At 43.5% G+C, this 22778-nt stretch overlaps 2 protein-coding genes across 2 annotated transcripts in view; one reads left to right on the forward strand and one right to left on the reverse strand.

Moving 5' to 3' along the window:
• Positions 1-15388, forward strand: part of tanc2a (tetratricopeptide repeat, ankyrin repeat and coiled-coil containing 2a) — a 29989-nt gene extending 14601 nt beyond the window's left edge. Inside the window, exons 4-29 of the mRNA XM_077618946.1 lie at positions 504-643; positions 1425-1587; positions 1735-2052; positions 3887-4012; positions 4111-4377; positions 5260-5381; positions 5543-5774; positions 5860-6032; positions 6400-6480; positions 6570-6770; positions 6847-6981; positions 7347-7543; positions 7634-7742; positions 7863-7985; positions 8484-8621; positions 8700-8798; positions 9628-9819; positions 9935-10028; positions 10668-10801; positions 10872-10995; positions 11489-11664; positions 11746-11878; positions 11941-12032; positions 12105-12239; positions 12330-12430; positions 13204-15388. Of these exons, the coding sequence (XP_077475072.1) occupies positions 504-643; positions 1425-1587; positions 1735-2052; positions 3887-4012; positions 4111-4377; positions 5260-5381; positions 5543-5774; positions 5860-6032; positions 6400-6480; positions 6570-6770; positions 6847-6981; positions 7347-7543; positions 7634-7742; positions 7863-7985; positions 8484-8621; positions 8700-8798; positions 9628-9819; positions 9935-10028; positions 10668-10801; positions 10872-10995; positions 11489-11664; positions 11746-11878; positions 11941-12032; positions 12105-12239; positions 12330-12430; positions 13204-14767 (5369 nt within the window). The 3' untranslated portion in view covers positions 14768-15388. The remainder of the gene's footprint in view (positions 1-503; positions 644-1424; positions 1588-1734; positions 2053-3886; positions 4013-4110; positions 4378-5259; positions 5382-5542; positions 5775-5859; positions 6033-6399; positions 6481-6569; positions 6771-6846; positions 6982-7346; positions 7544-7633; positions 7743-7862; positions 7986-8483; positions 8622-8699; positions 8799-9627; positions 9820-9934; positions 10029-10667; positions 10802-10871; positions 10996-11488; positions 11665-11745; positions 11879-11940; positions 12033-12104; positions 12240-12329; positions 12431-13203) is intronic.
• A 725-nt stretch (positions 15389-16113) lies between these two features.
• Positions 16114-21155, reverse strand: cyb561 (cytochrome b561). The gene is made up of 6 exons (XM_077618947.1): positions 21066-21155; positions 19511-19712; positions 17999-18097; positions 17815-17918; positions 16649-16806; positions 16114-16485 (listed from the first exon to the last, which is right to left on the reverse strand). The coding sequence occupies exons 2-6, from the start codon at positions 19707-19709 to the stop codon at positions 16293-16295; spliced, it is 753 nt and encodes a 250-aa protein (XP_077475073.1). The 5' UTR covers positions 19710-19712; positions 21066-21155; the 3' UTR covers positions 16114-16292.
• Positions 21156-22778: the final 1623 nt, after the last annotated feature.

The following is a 22778-nucleotide window of genomic DNA, read 5'->3' on the forward strand; positions in this document are numbered from 1 at the left end:
CAATTTCTTTCAGATGCACTTTAATTGACGTCGCCTTCACCGTCCCTTTTAATTTTCGGTCCAAGCGGTTGGAAAATGGTGATACAGTAGAGAAAACATATGGCTAGCTCAACCAGGAAAAGAGATTCCTCTCCAGGAAGTCAAAATAGTGAAACAAATCTTGAGCTAAACATCTAGTATAGCGTTGGCCAATTTTTTTTTTCCTCAGAGCGCCAATCCACAAAGTAAAAATTCGACTCTCACCGCTTTTAAAGTCATAAATACAATTTTTTGGCCTGTATTCATTTACTCTACTTGTTTTTATTGTTGTATAGCCTGTATATGCTTTGGGTGAAATATATCTATATTTGTTCCTTGCTGTTCTTAAACATTTTCATACCAAAAATTTAATCAACAACCTTGGAATTTAGTACTACTGACTTCATATTACGAGGAACAAGATTCCCGTCTGGAAATGAGCAAACATTGAGGATTTATATCGGTCTTATTTCCATGTTTTGCAGGTGAAGAGGACGAGTTAGGACCGCCTCCCTCAGTGGATGAGGCAGCTGACGCGCTGATGACCAGACTAGGCTTTTTATTGGGAGAGAAGATCAATAATGAAGAACCTGGTTTACCTCACCATGCCCAAGTGGACGGACAGGTAATCCCACACTCAAATACGCATAATTACAATAAGTCGGCAAAAATGTTCCCCCATAGGCCGGCAGTTCAAAATAGCCAATTTTTAGATTTCTAAGTGTTTCTTACTCTCCAGTGGCTGAATTAGTATTGTAGATCCAAGATGGTGGCGCGCACGGGTGCAGTGGCTCTTTGCTCTGCAGTTTTGTGTTTTGTTTTCTCACTACTCGCATTAGCACGACAATAATCCCTTTTGTGCACTATCTTAGATTGTGCAATATTTTAGAATTTATTTTTATATTTTTATATTAATGTTTTTTTACTGGGAAAACGCACTTTGTGGAGTAGCACCACCAATTTTGTTATACGCACCTGTGTATGATGACAAAGGCTTTTGATTGATTGATTTGATTTGAATATTAGATATGGGTGTTTTTATATATTTATATATATATATTATATTGTATATGTGTGTGTATATATGTATATATATGTATATGTATATATATAATATATATGTGTATATATAATATATATATGTATATATATGTATATATATTTATATTTATTTCATATGGATGTGTAGTTGATTGGGATTCACATCAAGTAAATCAGTTGACTCGGAATGAGATCGGTGCAAAAAAAAGGGATCTTTAACTTTCACAAGTAATAGAAAACAGGCAGAAGTTATAAACTTTCAGTTAATTGATCACATTAACTTCTCAAGTAACGCCAACTTTAAAAAAAAGATGCTGAAAAAATCTCGAGTATCTTATTGCTGAATCCCCTTTTGTCCCCATTAGAGGATCTCCCCTTCCTCCAGTCTGGACAGCAGCAACACGTCTCCCTCATCCACACTGCAGCCTCCCGCCGGCGTCGAAGGCAACAACAACAACAAAGTGCCCGTCCTCGCCTCCGTCACCTCCCCCACGTCAACACTAGAGAGCAGAGATAGCGGCATCATAGGTAAACGCGCCACCGTTTTTACCATCATCGTACTTTATCTCCACTTTACTGCAATTCTAAATGAATCATCCCTTGTTTGTAAACATCCATTCCCTCGAGTCTGGCAACTTTTAATGTATAAATCTTTAAACAAAATTTATCTTGCAGCTACGTTGACCAGCTACTCGGCTGAATCGGCCGCGGAGCGCGATGACGGCGTCAAGCATCCCGGCGAGGGTTACCATGGCAGCAGCCTCAAACTCTGGAAGCAAGGGGCGCGGCCAGTGGTGGCGTCGACTTCCTCTTCCTGCATGATAGCTACCGGAGACTCCGCCGACGACCTCCTCTACCGGGCGGAGGACAACATGGCTTCCACGTACAGCCTGAACAAGCTCCACCCAGATTGGGGCCAAGACACCAAGCACTTGTCAGGATCCACCCACTCCATCCCACTCTACCTAATGCCTCGGCCCAATTCGGTTGCTGGTAAGATGGCCGTTCTTTTTATCGGTCCCGTACCGCGCTTCCTGTCAGGAAGGAAATCTTGCGCTGCTCAGCTTTAGCGGGATTTTTGCTCGGCAGGAAAGTCGGAATGCCTTCTCAGGTTTTCCTCTCTCATTTATATGTTTATGCGACAAACAAATGATGAATTCATGTATTTAGTTTGATATATATTTTTCTATCTATAAATCAATTCATAAAGGTTTTAATGTTTTTCGCCGTTTCCAGTCAAAATTTGGATTGGACATCTAGCGGCGTCTAGGGCAGCTAAAGAGTGAAATTATTTTACATCATGAAAAATAATATAAAGATAAGCAATCATTGTTGTATACTTTTAAATGATTAATTATTGTTTTTTTAACACCATTTTAATAACTCATTGGCCCCAACCAGTCAAAAAATGGATTGGACGCCTAGTCGCGTCAAGGGCAGCCAACGAGTGAAATTATTTTAAATTATGAAAAATAATATATATATATAAGCAATCATTGTTGTATACTTTTAAATGATTAATTATTGTTGTTGTTTTTAACACCATGTTAAAAACTCATTGGCCCCTCCCAATCAAAAAATGGATTTGACTGGATTTCAACTAGGCACCGTCAACAGCAACCAACGAGTGAATTTATTTTAAATCATGAAAAATGATATAAAGATAAGCGATCATTGTTGTATACTTTTTAATTGATTTTTTTTAATTAATATTAATAACTCATTGGCCTCTCCCAGTCAAAATGGATTGTACGTGAAGCGATGTCAAAGACAGTTCAATACGTGCCCCGTGATCATAATTGTTGCATGAAAGAGTTAAAGCGTAAAAAGTGACATGGTTGGATGTCATCCTCCCTTCCCGTTTTTTCATGCTCACTTGGTCACTGACTCACGAACGCTGGAGAAGAGCACTTGAGAGAGGAAGGAAGTAACATGTATGACGTCTCCTTACACACACACACAACACACACACACACAGGATATGAAGCAGAGTTAGTGCTAACCTTTTTTGTGTTTGTGCGTTGTGACTGCATTGACTGTTTCACAAATTCGGTGAGTTTTTTTCTTTTTGTATACAACCCCGACATTTTGTTCCCCTAACCCCCAAAAAAGACATTTTCTTTCAGTGAGCTTTGCGACCGCAAATCATAGCCATGCTTAGGTTTGCACATTCTGGAGACCTTTTCGTAAGAGTGTTATTATGCCGCCGCTATGCCTCGTACACGTGCTCCTGCTGGTGGTGGTGCTGTTTAGCAGTGAAGAACCACTCCATTTTCATTGCTCAGTGTTGGGATGGTAAACAAAGAGAAGCTCCACATTGAACCCTTTCATGGCTTTTTTTAACTCTTACAGTCAAGTGGTTTAACTTATTAGCAGTGAGGGGCGAATGAAGGAACGTCAAAGTCCGACTGGGTTCAGGAAGAATGCTGTTCACATAATATTTGGTGATTTCCTCTGTTTTTAAGCCCAAAAATCCCAAAGTTTAGCCCACTGATCTGTTCTAATGTTCTAAAGGCACTTTAGAAATTAAATACATTTCAGAACGTCAGCCCACTCATTGCTTCTCATTTCCGGCTTTGGCGTGCGAGGGTCGGCGCTTACGCCACGCCAACTATGGTAACATCAATAACGGAATGAGTTGTGGTGTTCTGACACAACAGTAGAACTAACTGGCAATAAGCAGAAAAAGGGAAACTCTTAAAAAGTGTAATAATGCATTGAAACGTATTCAAGCTTCATGTATTAAAGCCCAAAAGGTTTCCTTCTGTGTTACAGAACTTGACTGAGTTGAATCTGTCAAATCATGTTTTTTTTTAATGTTTTTCAGCCTCTAGTTCTGCTCAACTTGAAGATCTGACCTACCTGGATGACCAGCAAAAAGCCACCCCCTCCCGGGCATCCCTCAGAATGCCCAGACAGAATTCTGGAAGTCGAAGTCAACAGGAAAAGAGAGGTAAAATCATGACAAAAACGCCCCACATTTTTTCCTGTTTTTTTTTTTTAATACCAGGCTAACCCGACAACAACATTTTCTTTCCCATCATCTCACAGTTCAGTTGACTCCATATCTCAGCCTGAAGCCCCTCCACTTTGAAATTCCCGGACTATGTTCTGATTGGAGCTTTACCGGGAGGGAATGGCTTTTCCAGGAGGTGGACACTTGCCTTTCCAGCGACGACCCCTTAATCAATCAAGGGGTGATCATCGTCGGAAACATGGGTTTTGGCAAGACGGCCATCATTGCCCGCCTCGTGGCTCTGAGTTGTCACGGGAAGCGCATGTGGCCCACGTCCGCCGGCTTCCAGACGCCTCCCAAATGTAAGCAAAGGTTGAACATTTAGAACAGGGGTGTCAGACTCGGGTTGGTTCGCGGGCCGCGTTAATGTCAACTCCATTTCATGTGGGCCGTACCATTTTAGATATAATATTTAGATTTAAAACAATGTTTATTTGAGGTTTTTTTTTAAATATATTTTTAGATTTTACAAAATGATTTTTGAACTAAAAACACAGAAAAAAATGATGAAAAAATTACAATTATTGATTTAAAAGGGGGAAAATCAGGAAATGTAATATACATCTATACTCTTCATTTTAATTTGATCCTAAAACAGAAAGTTGCCACTCATGATTTACTTTCCCGGGCCGCACAAAATGATGCGGTGGGCCAGATTTGGCCCCCGGGCCGCCACTTTCACACATTTAGAATAACAAATGGCGTGGCCTTAAATCTGTCATTAGTGAATATGGAAGTGAAAATTGTGAATCAAGGGGCGTCTTATGCGAGATTAGTCGATTACAGATACGATTTTAAGGCAATTTTAAGGGTGCGGCTTATACGCGGGGGGGGGGGGGGGGGGCTTATATGCGAAAAAATACGGTAGTTGACGGAACTATGAAATGCAGATAGTCCTTTTATAGTCGTAGGAGACAAGAAAGTCAACTTGGCAAGCATTTTAAACAAAAGACCCCCAGTGCGTTATTCCACCCGCAAAGACGACCTCATGTTCCAGACGGCTGAGTCATCGAAAAGAATTGGCCAACTTGGTAACCAACAATCGGAAGCGCTGCCAAGCCATTTGCTAGAAAGGCCAAGAAAGGATATAGTGGAAAGTGGAACGCCAAAGCACCGAGCTGTGGTTCTTAAGTAGCAGCCAGGCTTGCAGTTCGTGTCCTTCACGTTAAGTTATTCTCTTTCAGATCCCGAATCTTTCCCCCAAGATTCTCTGGGACGAGGAGGAGCAGAAGAAGAAGGCGGCTGTCCGGGGACACCAGAGATCAAGAGGAGACAGCGGGAGGCCATGATGAGGCTTGCAGGACAGGTAACAAAGACAAAAACTAGCAAGACCGGTCAATATGGTTCAATAATTTGAGGAACCGCCTCACTGGTCCTTTTAATGTGGACCTCTGAAGATAGTATATACTTTCTCCTATTTATGCATTGTCCATTCACAAAAAAATGGCTGTCTGTCTGTCTTTGCAGGTGGTTTCCTATCATTTCTGTCAGGCAGACAACTGTCACACGTGTCTGGTGCCGGAGTTCGTCCACAACATGGCGGCGACGTTAATCGAAGCTCCCCAGCTTTCGGCGTATCGAGAGCTCCTACGTCGAACGCCGCAGCTTCAGAGCTCGCTCAGTCTGCGCTCCTGCATCCAAGACCCCAGCTCGGCCTTCCAGAAAGGAATTTTGGAACCGCTAAATGCTCTTTACAAAGGTGAAATATCAATCCGGCGGCGCATTTGTTCTTTCCGTTCAACCAAAGAAATGGTGTAATCGTTCCTTGTTTTTTTTCCCTCCAGAGGGGAGTTTGCATGCGGACGGGCCGGGGCTCATTTTGCTGATTGATGGGCTAAACGAGGCGGAGTTCCATCGGCCGGATTACGGCGACACCTTGACCTCGTTTTTGTCCCGAAATGTTCACAAGTTCCCCTCGTGGTTAAAGATCGTCGCCACTGTGAGGTCCAATCAACAGGTGAGTCCATGCAAACATTTTCTTTCAATTTTTTTTGTACTTTAACAGCGGTACACCGTCGAGCATAATTACCGTATTTTCCGGACCATAAATTACACAGTTTGCATGGACCTACAACTAATTCTCAACTGCCACTTCATGTATTTTTTCCTCTCTCGCCACCGACACCCCATTATGTTGTTGTTTTTGCCATTAGTTATCCGAAAGACTGTCATGTATTGCCCCTTTATTCAATAAATCAAACTCATTTTACGTAATTATACGGTCATTGCAGGTTTTGGGGAGTCGTCGTTCATCTGTTGCTATATTTCCTTTAGATATGATGCTTTTCCGATTGACCAATAGTAACAATGATTTTTCTTATCAGGACATCACTCGATTGTTACCTTTTCACCGCATCTCGTTAGATAGAATGGAGGAAAACAGTGGCATTGATCAAGATCTGCAGGTAAAATGGATTGGGCGTCTCTTGTCCTCAACGGTAGCCAAAGAGTTCTGTAAGATCAGCGGGGATAGTTATTTGTCCGTCCATTTTAGGGCTACCTGATGCAACGTATCCACAGCAGCCCCGAGATTCAGAGCAACGTGTCGCTAAGCAATGGTCGTCTAGACAACACGGCGCTGAGCAAACTGACGAGCCACTTGAAGACCTTGAGCAAAGGCTCATACCTCTACCTGAAATTGACCCTGGACCTGATAGAAGGAGGTTACCTGGTCCTCAAGAGTTCCAGCTTCAAGGTAGGCAAATGGGCAGTTCAGTTGGAGTGATCCATCATTCTGAATACGGTTTTAGCAAGCACTTTTGTTTCTTCAGGTCGTTCCTGTCAGCCTGGCGGAGGTTTACCTGCTGCAACTGAACATGCGCTTCCCCACGCAGTCGTCTTTCCTCAGAGTTATACCGTTGCTAAATGTGACCGTGGCCACGCTTCACCCATTGACTGACAACCAGGTAGAAACAATCCAAAACTACTTTGTAAAATGTTCAAAACTATGAGGGTGTACTTATTGTTCTAAAATTGTTCACAATTTCCTGGAGCTGAAGTCGCAAGCGGGGTTTTTGTATGCTCCTCAAACGTAATCTGAGCCCGTTTCCGTTCCTAAATGGACTAAAAACGGTTGTATAATAGTCCCTAAAATGAAAAGCAGGTGACCATTGGAAGTTTAGCGGTCAGCATACCTCAGATATGTTGTTCGTAATATCATACGCCATTTTAAAAAGCCAACCTACTCCATCCAAGTGTTTCCGAACACGTCGCTACGACCTTTTTGTGTATCCGAGCATTTTCACAACAAATGACTCTTCTTTTCATTCAGCTTTTCGAGGCGATAAACGCCGGCGCTCTGACCGGCGGGGCCATGCAGTGGGCCGAGTTCACGCAGCGTCTGGAGCAGTTGTTTCCTTTCCTCCAGCGGCGCAGCGATGGTAGTAGGATGCTAAACCACACTTCCTTCAGGGAATGGCTGGTGTGGAGGGAGGACGGCCAGGACGACCGGTTCCTCTGCGACCCCAGGTACGGTGATAAGTGAGGAAATGGCGACGGTGACGTGAATCTCACGCACGGACGAAACATCGGAGAATCTGATGGCTTTCACTCCCGCAGGAGCGGCCACACGTTGCTGGCTTTCTGGCTCTGCCGACAGGGAGGGAAACTGAGCCGACAGCAGACCCTGGAACTGGGACATCACATCTTAAAGGCTCACATTTACAAGGTATTTGAATAATCCCGGAAACGCCGAGTATTAAAATGGTCTGTGAATGATTAATGCTACAATTTAGCTGTGTGTGATCCACCAATGAGTTTTTTCTTTCACTTTTTCTCCCACGCCCAGGGCTTGAGTAAGAAGCTTGGGATTTCCTCTTCAATTCTGCAGGGCCTTTGGTTGGCCTATAGTACAGAGAACTTGAACCATGTGCTCTCATCACTGCGAAACCTTTATACTCCAAACATCAAGGTAAGGGAACACCCTCACTAAAACTCTAAAAACCTTTTTCTCATTCAAGGGAAATTCCACGGTCAAGTTTGTGTATTTTTGCCACGACTGAATAACCCTTTCGAGCAAAACCTATTTTTAAAAGTGTCCATTCTTGGGGGTAAAATGATTCAAATACTAATAACTAAATAAAAATGGTCAATGTTCTCTAATATTGACAGCAATAACTTTTGAATGGATGTCTGTCGGCCCACGCTTAAAATAACCTCAGTACACTGTTAGCTTTTAGCATTAGCAGTCCATCTTCACTAATGGGAAATATCGATTTGTTTTTAACGGGCAACAATTAGTTTGAAAGCTATTAAAACGGTCTGGACTTTAAGTGGAACAGAAACAAATGTTAGTTTTAGTTTACACGGAAGGCCAATCTCATGGCCCCAAAACGACGGACTACATAATTTTGATTGTATACTGATGGCAAAACCTGTTTTTTAAAATATTTCTTTTATCTCTTTCCAGGTGAGCAGGTTGCTGATTATAAGCGGGGCTGATGTGGATTACCGAAGCGGCGTCCTCAATAATGCCCCCCTGCTGTGCGTCCACGCTCATTTGGGCCACACGGACGCTGTGGCTCTTTTACTTGACCATGGCGCTCAGGTAAGGATCGAAATAAAGTAACACTAACTCCAACTTGAATCTCTACTGGGTGAAGCTGAACTTGCAATTTTTTTAAAGGTGGATATTCAGTCAGAAGACGGGTTAACTGCACTGGCATTTGCTGCTTCTGCTGGACATTTGGATGTCATCACCCTGCTTAGTCAGCATAAAGCCAAGGTAATACCTTACGGCACATGTGTCAAAGTGGTGGCCCCTGGGCCAAATCTGGCCCGCCGCATCATTTTGTGTGGCCCGGGAAAGTAAATCATGAGTGTCGACTTTCTGTTTTAGGATCAAATTCAAATGAAGAGTATAGATGAATATTAAATTTCCCGATTTCCCCCCTTTTAAATCAATAATTGTCATTTTTTAATCTATTTTTTCTGTGTTTTTAGTTCAAAAATCATTTTGTAAAATATAAAAATATATTTAAAATAAGCTAAAATAAACATTGTTTTAGATCTATAAAAAACTGAATATTCAGGGCTTTTAATCCAGTTCTTTTAATCCATTTATTTAAAAAAATCTAAATATTATATCTAAAATGGTCCGTCCCACATAAAATCGAGTTGACGTTAACGCGGCCCGCGAACCAACCCGAGTCTGACACCCTTGCCTTACGGTTTTCACCACCCCTGATTGGTCAAAATCGGTGATATACGACTATTAAAAAAAATACACGTTCTGTGTATTTCACCTGGCTGGGTACCAGCCTACTTTTCCATGTTTTCTCTCCTAGCAACACATGACTTGTCAACGTCACTGTTTATCAAACACTCAATCTTGGTTGGTATTACCGTTTGACATTTCCCCATTTATCATAGCACATCTTTTAAAATGTGCAACTGAAAATCCGGACTCGCCTTAAAAAGGATCACATGAAATCAAATGCAGCACGAAAGCAAATGACGTCAAAGCACCGTCGTCGGATTGTTACCGAAATGTAAGTGTTGAATGCTAATGGAGAGCTGGTGTAAAAACTACCCGTATGTGTTGGTCTTCTCAGATCGGTCACGTTGACGGCTCGGGTCGGTGCGTCGGCGTGCACGCGGCTCAGCGGGGCCACCTCCACGTGCTGCGTTTCCTTCTGAAGCACGCCGACTGGAGCTGCACTCCCTGCTGTGGCCAGAGGGGGGTGAGCCGAAGCCAGGCGCTGCAGCAAGCCTTGACCGCGGCCGCCAGCATGGGCCACGCCGAGGTGTGTTGTTCTATTGAAAGGAGGAATAACAGAATTCAACGTTCATCAAAGGTTTACGGTATTTTGAAGCACGTGTAATGTAAAATAAACATCCACAATTTTTTTGCGCGTATAGGTCGTGTCTTATCTGCTGGATCCTCCAGAGGAAGACGATAAAGAAGAAGAAAGACCTGAGATCAATACACCCGACAGTCTTTGGGGAGAGACAGGTATAAAAGAAATGTCTCAGAATGTAAGCTTTTGCAGGCCAATAAGAACTGGGCTGTTAGCCTTATTTTGGACACCTGTGGCGTGCATACATTAGCCTCCAGAAGAATCAATTACCGTATTTTCTCGCATATCAGCCAACTCCGCGTATAAGCCGCACCCTTAAAATTGCCTTAAAATTATTAAAATTTACAATTTCTCTCGTATAACCTGAGTCACAGTTTTCACCTCCATATTCATGAACAAGTAAATTTTTGTCATGTTTTTCGCAATATATGGTTGACTTTTTTTCTTGAATTTCATTCATAGACGTCAAAATAAATTTTGTTAAGCGTTTTATCTGTTTATCTTTTCTCTATTTGGAAATAAATGACCGTATCGGCCGCATTGTCTTGCGTTATGGCGTTTGGTCTTTGTCACCTTGCAGTTTCCTGCACGTCGAGTCTCATTTGTGCGCATATAAGCCGTACCCTCGATTCAGTCATCATTTTATTGAGCGACAAATACGGCGTACATGCGAGAAAATAAGGTAGAGCATGACTAGACCATGCTTACTGAACAACATTCGTATGATTGGTCACTGGCTGTAGGTCTGTTTTTATTTGTACCATGTTTGCAAATTTAACCTCTCCTCTCCGTAGCCCTGACGGCAGCATCGGCGGGAGGCAGGTTGTCGGTCTGCAAGTTGTTGTTGGATCAAGGCGCCGCTCTGGAGCAAGGCAGCAGGCGAAGTGTCTTGCCGCTGTTTTGTGCAGTCAGGCGAGGCCATCGGCAGGTCTGTTAGAAGCCACACCACACGCAAACCATACATACTACATAGCCTCACGCTAGGGTCTCCCCGTCAGGTGGTGGAGTTGTTACTGAGCCGTGGGGCGCAAGTCAACACGGTGGACCAGCAGGGCCGCACGGCGTTAATGACGGCGGCTTCCGAAGGTCACGTGGCCACTGCCAAATTGCTGTTGGATCATGGTAAGGAAAAACTCACTCTACCATGTTATGTGATTAACCTTTTCATAGATGAATCATCATTTTTTTTATAGGCACTGTCCAGTCAAAGTAAAAATTAAACATTTGTTTGATTGGGCAAAAGTAACGACTGGTTTTAACATGCCTAATAAAGGAGAAAAAAAGCTCTTGCTAGCATTACAGTCATCCCTCAAATATTCCAGTTAATGTAGACCACATGTGTCAAAGTGGCAGCCCGGGGGCCAAATCTGGCTTTCTGACACCCAATTCAATTTTAGACCCGCCTAAAAAAATCCCGGCAAAAATCCAGACAATAAAAAAGTTTGGTTACAATTCTGAGATTTAGCATTCAATTGTTCTCAACTGGTTTCAGTATTTAGCTTCCAACATTTGGAAGAAAATCATCCCAACGACTGGACAGTGCCTTGAAACATTTTCAGGACATTGGCATAGGAATTCCGGGTTGCTTCCCGTTGACACGTTTCGATATTTTCAGGCGCGTCTCTGGATCAGGCCGACAAAGAAGGCTTAACGGCGCTGAGTTGGGCTTGTCTGAAAGGCCAGCTCCCATTGGTCAGAGAGCTGGTGGCCAGAGGTGCGACCACGACGCACAGTGACCGCAGCGGCCGCACGCCTTTAGATCTGGCCGCCTTCCGCGGCGATCCCGAAGTGGTTCGTGGAACGGACGCCGCCTCCATTTAAACGGGTTGCACAAATCGGACCTTGACTCAAGTTTGCCTCCGCTTGTATCAGGTGAAGCACCTGGTGGATCACGGCGCCTCCGTGGAGCACGTGGACTCCAGCGGGATGCGACCGTTGGACCGAGCGGTCGGATGTAGGAACACTTCGGCCGTCATCGCCCTGCTCAAAAAGGGCGCCAAAATAGGTACGAGTACGTCTTATTAACTTGCTTCCAGCGCTCGCTTGACTTTTGACTTGTGTGTGTAGGACCAGCGACCTGGGCCATGGCTACATCCAAACCAGACATTTTAATGGTTCTCATCAGTAAATTGGTCCAAGAGGGTGACAGATTGTACAAGGTAACACGCTAACGCTAACTAAAACAAAGTGTATTCAACAGGACACTTAACGTTTTTTTATTGTGTGTGTAGCAAGGTAAAGTGAGGGAAGCAGCTCACTCGTATCAGTCCGCACTGCAGAAGTTTCCGGCGGACGAGCTGAAAACGTTCCGACAGCTGAAAGTGTGCGTGCTGCTCAACCTTTCGCGCTGTCGCCGCAAGATGAATGTGAGTTGGCGGAAACGCCCACTTTTACGGCGAAGAATCTAGTTGGATGTCAATTAGCGCTGGACGCTCAAAGACTATTTTCGTCTGCAGGATTTGAATCTTGCCGAGGAATTTGCGACCAGGGCTTTGGAACTGAAACCCAAATCTTACGAGGCCTTCTACGCCAGAGCGCGTGCCAAACGCAGTCGCAGGTGAGTTCAATACCTCGGTAAGACCTGGAATAAGCTTAAGAGTTTCTCCGAAGGTTTTTCCTCTTTGATCAGTGTATCCCACACAATGTATTGCCTTCTAAACAATTTTAAATACACGATTAGGCCAATACATTTAAGATGTTTAGCCCTAAAATGCAGCACGCTGGTGTTTTAAATTTTATTTATTTTTTACTTCGGAATTTTACGCCCTAACCGTTTTGTCCAATGATTGAACAATGTTTGCACGTGTGGGTTTGTTACCAAATGCTGGGACCCGTGCAAGGTGAATCAGACCCCAAAAAGTTGCATTGTACAGTAATCCCTCGAATATCGCGGTTAATGTAGACCATAATTGCAATAATCGATAAATCGCAAAGTAGGGTCACCCCTATTATAACTACCTTTTTTTCCCTTCAATACTGAGTCCTAGTAGCAAGAGTGGCTACAGTTTTAATGTGGATTTTCACATTTTTTATGGAATTAAAAAAATCGCAAACAAGTGAATTTGCGATAATCTCGGGAAGACTGTATTTTGGTCCTGACCATGGTAAGCAAACTATGGACTTTCCTAGTGTGGAATCGCTCAGGGCTTAATCCTCTCTGGCTCCAATTCCAATGCGTCGACACTTCTCAGAAACTGCTTACTGCTAGTTTTGTCCCACGACGTGCTTTGCTTACACAACTCCATATAATTCCTTCTGGAGAATGTTGAACCCAAGCGATCGCTGTGGTTACTTCTTATCGTCATTACCTCCCAATTTCTCCCAATGTAGGCAGTTTCACGCGGCCCTGGAAGATCTGCTGGAAGCCAGTCGCCTGAGTCCTTCCAACCGGGAGATTCAGCGCCTGCTCTCTCGGGTTAAAGAAGAGTGTCGACAGCACATGCAGCCACAAGACTCCACGCCACGTGTTTGTCAGGGGAGCTTCCCTCACCCGGATGCCAGGGGCAGAGATTTCGATGACCTGCAGGTTCACGCCAACGAGGCGTTTTCAAAAGACGAGGACAGCGAAGACGAGAGGAATCCCAGGCAAGGCGACGTCGCTCTCGATATTTTCGGCCGTCCGGGCTCGCACTTCCCTCCGCCTCACAGTGGGCATCGCACCCCGTCGAGCCCCGCACATTCGCCTTCTTCCTCCCCCTCTCACGTGGGAGCCGCCCCTTGCTACGGTCGCGCCAGCCCCCCGACCTCGCCGCGCCAGCTTCGGCTTCCCATCAGCCCGATGTCGGAGCGCAGATCTTTTCCCAACCAGAATCAGTGGCTCCAACCCGTCAAAGTCCAGGTGGTCCGAACGGGCCCACCCGGCTCGGCAGTCCACTCCAGCGTGGTCCTGGGTAGCTCCGCCTACTCGCAGTTGGCACGGCTGCCTCAAGAACTCGCCCAACTGGGGGAGGGATTTGGCCCCAATCCCTTCGATATGACGTCGACCGGCCAGCAGGGGCGCCCGGTCCCGGGAGGCGGACCGCTATATCTCCACGATGCTGCGGATGCGGACCTCCTTTACCAGTCCAAAGCCACGCCGGCATACGGCGCGGTGACCGGTCGCTTCGGTCAGCCCCGTCAGTTCAGCCGCAACCAATCCAAAGCCGCCTATTACCCCATGGAAGTGACCGAAATGACCAAAGCGCCCCCCGACGATCCGTACCTCCATCAGGCGGGGCTGCGACACCCTCACAGCTCCCACCCGACGGGCCCTGGCCTTTCCCAGAGACCCGTAATCCACTCCCAGAGCACCAGCGTGGGCCTGGCCAGCGGGCAACAGGCCAACCGGGTCCCGGCTTTCAGGACGTCGGCCTCCGCGCAGCACGTGGTCTCGGCTTCGCACGCTTTTTCCGGAGACCTCGTAGGTCACCTGGACGATCTGGCTCTCGACTCCTCCGCCCAGGGAGAGTGCACGCTCGGGGGCGGGACCTACCCGGGAGAAGCCGGCCGGTCTTCGAGGAGCACGCCTTACATGGGTATCAACGACAAATCCGTGAGGGTCCCGCAACAGTCGACACCCGCTCCGTCGTCCGGCCCCGGCGGTCTCGGTCCCTCCCGATCGTGGGCCGTGTCTTCGGTGGACACCATCGTCACCTCGCAGAGAAACGGAGCCGACGAACAGAACCGGTCGCCGCAGACCTTCTCCATCGCCTACCACAACCGCAGCAACAACAACGGCCACTACGACAAGCAGCTCACCTACTACGACGTGTTGCCGGGCAACGGCACGCGGGTCGCCGGTCAGAAGCCGCCTTACGTCGACGTGAAGCTGGCGCGAACGCTGCCGGTCAACAGGAAGACGTGTCCCACCTCGCCCGTCAAAGCCAAAAGACCCTTTGTTGAGTCTAACGTTTAGAGAAGACCGAGAGAAACAGGTAACCTTATTTGTACTGCGTTTGGTGCTTGGGACGAAAAGTGGGATTTTTTGGATGAAAAGCGAATACCACAAGTTCTCCGTCTGAAGTTTTCTTCACGCACTTTGGTGGTGGGACGTCATCTGAGCACAACGAATAGATCCTTTTTTTGGAAAATGTTCTTTCTTTTAAAATGTGCACATTTGGGTGTCTTTGTCTTTTGTTTTGATAAGGGCACAAAAAAGATGTATATGATTTTTTTTGTATTTTTTTTCTGCACAGTCTATTTCCTATCGAACTAAAACTCACCTGTCAGTTTGATTTTGATCATTTGTAGTCAAGTGAATGGCAATTAGTAACGTACTGAAAAAAATGCTCATTTCAGAATTCCTTCAACTAAGTTTCAGTTCAGTTCTCTTACATTATTGACATTTCTTTCTTTCCTGTTTCGTTGGTTGTAACCGAACATTTGGCCTACTTCCAAGGCCAAAAAGCACACCAACCTTTAGCACAAGACGGGGTCCTAAATCATCCCCAGGGATGGCTTCTTTTGTTCATGCGTTCCGTTAATGAATGTTTGGGCATTTCTTTTTGTAGGTTTCTGATAAACAAAACCTCTGACCTTTCCCCGCTGTCACAAGTCTCATACGGCACCCCCGTCCAGCAGCCGTGATCTTGACCACTTCATTGGATGTATTGAAAAAAAAATGGATGAAAAGCATTAAACGTCTTTGACAACTCGGTAAGAATTATGTGTTATCCTGTGGACCAGGGGCGGAATTCAGGGGTGGACCGGTGGTGCTCCTGGACCCCGGGCCCGGTTTTTGGGTGGGCTTTAAAAATTCTCAACCAGCATCTCCTGTTGGACGTCATTACAGTTCCAACTTAAAAAGCACGGTTTTCTTTTTAAACGAGCCATCACTGTACAGTAAAAAGACGAAGGTTGTACTGCTACCAATGATTTAATGTAGCTAATAACAAACATAACAAAATAAAATAGGATAAAACATTTAACTGGCGCGTTTTAAGCAAAACCTTTTCAATGACATTGACAAATAATTGCACTTTAAATATTCACCTGGTCCATCCTCACATCTTGACAGATCACATTCCCTATATTTTTTGTAATATAATTAAAAAATGGCATTTCAGAAATGTCATATTACAATTCAGTAGCACTTCAGTATTGACAATAATAATCTACAAAGTATATGGATATGTTGTTGGTTTGTTTTGACAGAATTTACTTTGCCTAAATTGAACTGGTCAAGTTGAAACCTCTGGCCACTCCCAATGCTAATTATAATTTTATAGGACACTAATATGCTTAAAAAATTTGGTCATCGCAAAATTTAAGACATACATGAAACTTTTAAGAATTGATTTACAAACACGGGTGACAGGATGTTGTGGGGGGTGCTTAAGCAACACATTAATGACATTTGTATGATAATTGTGAATCAAATGCCAGCATCCTCGCATTTCTTGGTGTAGTTCTAAACGGAAGTTAAAACTAAAGAACTCAAGTTAGGGTTCGGAAGGTGACCCCTCTTCCGTCAAGGTCTTGAAGTGGACAGCCAAAGACTCCTCCTCGGGGTTGGGCGGCCGCCGGTACTCCTCGTTAGTGATCAGGTAGAACAGCAGCACCCCAAAACACACCAGCAGGACCCCCAAAACGTTGGCCAGAACCCCCTCAGGTGGGAATTTGGAATAGGTGGACCTGGGCCAGAAAATAAGTCAGTACAACAGTGATTGGTGATTTTTTTTGTTGGTTGTACTTGGCACTGGGAGTTAAAAAATTTAAAAAAAGTTTGACAAACACTTTTCCACAGATCAGGTCATTCACGTATCGGAAAGAAAAGAAGACATTGACGATGACGTACATGATGCTAAAGAGGAGTTTCTCCGTGATACCGAGCAGGCTGGTGCCGACAGCCATGGCCAATAGGAGCAGACCACAGAACGCATGGACGGGAAGGTACGTGGCTCGTAACCGTGACGAGGCGACGGGAAACAGGAAGAACGATAAACCCATGACCCACTGTCGAAAAATACAATGAAAATGTCACCCGGAAAAAAACAGGCACATTGCTGTACGTGAAGGGGAAAACGGGGTTGCTTGTCACACTTTGTATATATAGATCAGGGGTGTCAGACTCGGGTTGGTTCGCGGGCCGCGTTTACGTCAACTCAATTTCATGTGGGCCGGACCATTTTAAATATAATATTTAGATTTTTTTTAATAAATGGTTAAAAGAACTGGATTAAAAACCCTGAATATTCTGTTTTTATAGATCTAAAAGAATGTTTATTTTAGCTTTTTGCTTTATACTTAACAAAATTATTTTTGAACTAAAAACACAGAAAAAAATTGATTAAAAAATTACTATTATTGATTTAAAAGGGAAAATCAGGAAATTTAATATACATTTATACTCTTCATTTTAATTTGATCCTAAAACAGAAATTGGGCACTCATGATTTACTTTCCCGGGCCACACAAAATGATGCGGCGGGCCAGATTTGGCCCCCGGGCCGCCACTTTGACACATGTGATGTAGAGCATGTGTGTTCACAAACAACTAGTTGGGTTGCATGTCTCAGTTTTAACATTAGATGGCGGCAGTTAAACGGTGCCTCACAATTAGCTTGAGAGTCAAAACCTGACATGTTAAAATTCATGTAGCAAACTTTAGAATTTCAGGACTTAAAAAAATTATAAAATATTTTGTGGCATGCAACCCTTAACCTAGGGGTGGGCAAAGTATTCTACAAAGGGGGTGCAGTGGGTGCAGGCATTCGTTCCAAATCTGGTATGTTACAGGTGCAATCAGTGGATTGCAGTCAGGTGCTTCTCATTTCACCCCACTCCCCAGTTGCTTCAACTGTCTGCTAGATCGCACAGCGGCCCTTGGCCAGCGGTTTCCCTGCCGTTGACAGCGATGAACGTCATATCCACTGGAATAAATGACTATTCACATATTTGTGAAAGTTTAAAATTGTGACAACCAACCCCATTCTCCCCTATACCGTATGTAGTCTTTCTTACCTGCAAAGCGAATAAAATAACGGTAGCTAAGCCACACCAACTGTGCAAGGAGTACATGTTTGGGTACTTGGCCGCTCTGTGGTAGTCAAACACCGCCACCATACCTACAAAGCGTTGAGGTTGGAATATCAGTACGGGTGGAAATCGCGCACAAAATGAGAAAGCGAACATTTTTGTTACTTACCAACAATGCTGACGATGAGGGCGAGCAAGTGAATGATGCCGTGAAGCATCTTGACGTTCTTTTTGGGCTCCTGATGGAACACTCTGTAGACCAGGATAGCTGCGAGATTAAAGTTCAACAAAAGAGACTTAAAAAAAATACAGTGCTGCATCAATTCATGTGATTGAATTGCCTTAGTAGAAATCTCAATGGCAATCAAGTTGTGTCAAATGCAACTAAAGCCAATGCTTAATGCTATTTGGAATTGGGCATAAAAAAATCTCATATCATGCAGTCATTAAAGCATGCATGATAAAATAATTTTGGGATATATTAGGATACATACCTGTCAACCTAGCCAATTTTAATGATTTCAATTCCCCTTAATAAGCGATTTAAAAAAAGCCATACAATACATTACTTGCGTAAAAGTCTGAAATTTTCTCCAAAGTGGACGGGGTGTCCAATCAGTATGCAGTAAATTTAAGATTCTGTACATGTCGCTGTATGACACTGACAGTTTGACTGTTCGGGTACATTGCTTGCTGATGCGCTATATTTCTTATTGTGAAAATGGCAGAAGTGACTGACACATTTGCGCATATTATGCTTAAAGCATGACAATACTATGATGTTTTTTTGTCTGGTACCAGTGGCGATCCAGATTAGAGCCGAAATGGGTAAAACCAGATCGGTTTCACAAAAAACGTACTTAAAAAAATCCCGTACAAAAGTTGTTATACGGCGTACACAATTTGAAATGATCAAAAAAAGTATAAAATATGGTAAAAACGTATGAGTTGACAGGTATGTAGAGTTTTTGATCATTTCAAAGCATTTTATTTTTGCGAATAAGGCCCATCATCATGCCTCCAAAGCCAATGGTTGCTTCTTGGTAAAATATACTGTTCCATCATTTGCCCACACGAGCGCATTGTTGTCTGCGGTCGCCAACTGCTATACAAACTATCAATTACGACAACGTCTGCGGGACCCCTGAGGGTGTTTCCATCGCTTGTGAAGATCTCCCAATCTGGCGCTCTGGCTTTTTTGTTACCTTAATGCAATCCACCTTTAAAACAGACGGTTGTCTTGGTGATCCACACCCGCTAATGTCGTTAGAACAATTAGCAGAGGACATTAAGGACGGAAACAGCAAGAGAAAGACCACAAGAAGAAGAAAACACACTCCCAGTTGTTCAAATACAGTGATCCCTCGAATATCGCGGCTTCACGACATCGCAGATTTTTTTCTGGGGGAATTTTTTTTCTAATTATATATATTTTTTTAATGTTCATAAAAATGTGAAAATCCACACTGATATGGGTGACCCTACTTTGCGGTTTTTGGTTTATCGTGGCCATGTCTGGTCTACATTAACCGTGATAATCAAGGGATTACTGTATGGCCTTTACAGTTATTTCTATGGTTATTAATCAAATAAAAACTAGAGGACAGCCCATCTTTAAAATCAAGCATAAACTACAAATCCATGATTTGGAATGAAAATGTCAAAGTCTGCGATGGCTCACCATCTCCTTGTAAGAAGACCAAGCCCAGAACCATGCAGAGAGGATGCAGGTTGAACTCCCGTTCGCTGCCGTCCCAGCCGAAGCCGCCACGGTAGTGGCCCATCCACACGCCGGTCAGCACCACTGACGTCAAACCCAGAACCTGCGAGCCTCCCACCGACCACGCAAACGCCGAGCGATAAGCCGAAGAAACCTGCATGATCTGAGGAAGAAGACAGGCAAACGGACAAATGAAGAGAGCCATTGCAGACTCTTGACTTTTGCCCGCAGCGCCGCTATTTGTGGAAGCAAATTCGGTTAGGAATCCGATGAAGTCGGGACGTCAAATTGCAGAGCCAGGCCGAGATTTGGAAACAATGAAAGCCTGTTTTATCATGTTTCATTTTCACTGATCACGCACATGATTTTTAAAATGCCTGGAAATTGAGAATGAAAACATTCAGAATTTCACGAGCGATGTTCCTCGATTGGGGGGTGCTGGAGCCAACACCCTACACCAGGGGTGTCAGACTCGGGTTGGTTCGCGGGCCGCTTTAACCTCAACTTGATTTCACGTGGGCCAGACCATTTTAGTTAGAATATTTAGATATTTTTTTTTATAAATGGATTAAAAGAACTGGATTAAAAGCCCTGAATATTCAGTTTTTTTATAGATCTAAAACTACGTTTATTTTAGCTTTTTAAATATATTTTTAGATTTTACAAAATGATTTTTGAACTAAAAACACAGAAAAATTGGATTAAAAAAGGACAATTATTGATGTAAAAGGGGGAAAATCAGGAAATTTAATATACATCTATACTCTTCATTTTAATTTGATCCTAAAACAGAAAGTCGGCACTCATGATTTACTTTCTCGGGCCACACAAAATGATGCGGCGGGCCAGATTTGGCCCCCGGGCCGCCACTTTGACACATGTGGCCTACACAGTAGGGATGTGGCAATATTATATCGTTATGGTGATATATCAGGAGATGTTTTCAATTATTATCAATGTGCTCTCGCCCGTCGTATCGTTTGGGTGTTTAATAACAGGTCGACAACAAAATGTTACACTAACATAATATCTGTGTTAACCCTTTGGTTGCCATTGTCAATGGCATGCAATGAGTTAAATATGGTCGGCTTTTGTTTCATTTATTATTACTGCGTTAAATTATAAATGGATAATATTCAAATAAAAATCCAATAGTAATTCACAATTAAAATGCGTATAATACAAATTGCTAAAAAGAAAATACCCATAAATACACAATAGCTGTACATAAAAGATTAGAAGTCAACTTTTGAGAGGGTTTATCATTTTTTATCCCTTAATCATTTCCTCTTTTTTTAAGCATTTTAAACCAGAAGCAAGAAGAAAAAAAAAGTTTGAACGACGATGACGTGACGTTTGTGTATCACACGCGGATGTGCATTGTCATAATCGCGCACTGCCACCTGTTAACGCCCTCCTGTCTGATTAACTCTATCCCCCAGTCACCAAAGCGCTTTAAAACAGTTTAACCAGTTTGCAAAAAACACGTAAATAAGTCACCAGTGCGAAAACTTACCGCGTCCCGGGCTTTGCTGTCGCTATTTAGATGTTTAACAAACTCGCAGAGTGCCGACGGATTTTATACATCCGCCTCTCTCCTCCCTCCCATGAAAATAGAGCCCACCCACGTCACCCACAAAATAAAGAAACAGCTGTCCTACTTGACACTTTTACTAATACTTTTACGTTGCTGCACATTTTAACTTGCTGCAGTCTAATTTGAACCTAAAAGCAATTTAAGAGGGAAATATGTAAATGATTAGTTGACGTCCTTTGCAATTGATGACTAAGAGGTCCAACGTAAAGGTTTGTTGCCATGACAACGCCAGAGGCGAGGGGAGAAAAAGCAGTCGACTTGACGTGATTAAGTCTATGTAGTCGCACATACTAGGGGTGTGACGATAGGTCGATATCATGATATATCGCGATATGCTGTAGCCCAATAGGTTATGGATATGGTGTGTTGTCTTAAAAATGTGTCCGTGTTTAATTAATAGAGGATGCTTCCAATATTTTACATTGGAACTATTTTCCACTAGAATAGTGTCTTTGTTACCTTTCCAGATGCCATTGACGGCCATTTGATTTTTGGTTCTGAAAAAAAGACATTTAAAAGTTCTAAAATATACAAAACTGAATATTTCATTAAAATATCTAAAAACTCCAACAATATATTAGATTATGGAATATTTACTGTTTTTACAAATAATGTTTTTAAATTTGCAGATAAATTATTAAGTATTTGCTTTAAAAAAAATCCCTAATAGGTGACTAAAGGCTGGCAGTATCCTTAGTTTTCCTGTAGAGGTCGCTGCCGCTTAGTATTTGAGATCATTTAGGTTTACAGTATACGTAGTATAGCAGGTTGGATCAAAAAAGGGTATCCTGGGCCAATGAGACCCCAGAAATAAATGACCAAATTACTATTTCTACATACGTACATCTTCGCCAAAAGATACAGTATTCTTGTTTTGCAATGTTTGTTAAGTATACATATGCTTTGTAAAGATTTGCAATTCTGTAGACCTCATGTTCATTCATTCAGAAGCTCTTCTAGGCTGGCCAGTCCTCCCACTGGTGCATTAATATGCAACTTTGACAGAGCCTAATTGTCCATTCAAGGTTAACCATAACAACAATATCTTGAAAATTGGGCTCAAAGCGGTGTTTTTTTGTTTTTCACTTTGTGTGTACCGTTTTTCTGCCTGACATCTTTTTATTTCCCTTGTGAATCAGAGGTCTGACTCACCACTGTGATTATTTTGTTGTCTATGTGTGTGTGCGGTGTGTGTGTGTGCGGTGTGTGTGTGTGCGGTGTGTGTGTGTGCGGTGTGTGTGTGTGTGTGTGCGCCCCTTTTATCGTCTAATAATTTTGAATGGCACCAATGGACCCAAGATCTTTGGCAATGCAATAATGAGGTCCTCCAATCCCAGCAGCGTGACTGGAGGCGTATTTAAGCACAAATAATGCCAATTTTGAACCTTCACAGAGCACTCATTGGCTGCCATTGACGGAGCTTGACGTCCAATCCATTTGCCGCTGAATCCTAAAGCTAGCCTTCCTACTGTAAAAACATTAAATCTGCCTCCAGTGTCACGCAAGAGTTCAAACCCATTTTAAAAAATAACTTTAGCATGTTAATTGGAATTTAGGCTGCCAACTACCAAGTTGCATAACAATATTTCCGTTTAAAAAATGAGTTTTTAAGCCATTTAAGCCAAATTCCAA

The sequence above is a fragment of the Stigmatopora argus genome, chromosome 14, assembly GCF_051989625.1.
Source record: "Stigmatopora argus isolate UIUO_Sarg chromosome 14, RoL_Sarg_1.0, whole genome shotgun sequence".
Lineage (NCBI taxonomy): Eukaryota > Metazoa > Chordata > Actinopteri > Syngnathiformes > Syngnathidae > Stigmatopora > Stigmatopora argus.

Excerpts from the sequence above, each read along its gene's own strand:
- cyb561 (XM_077618947.1), bottom strand. The coding sequence starts at position 19,709 with ATGCAGGTTTCTTCGGCTTATCGCTCGGCGTTTGCGTGGTCGGTGGGA. Across the intron at positions 17,919-17,998 it reads CCTCATCGTCAGCATTGTTG|GTATGGTGGCGGTGTTTGAC; the intron begins GTAAGTAACAAA and ends AACGCTTTGTAG. Across the intron at positions 16,486-16,648 it reads AAACTCCTCTTTAGCATCAT|GTCCACCTATTCCAAATTCC; the intron begins GTACGTCATCGT and ends TTTCTGGCCCAG.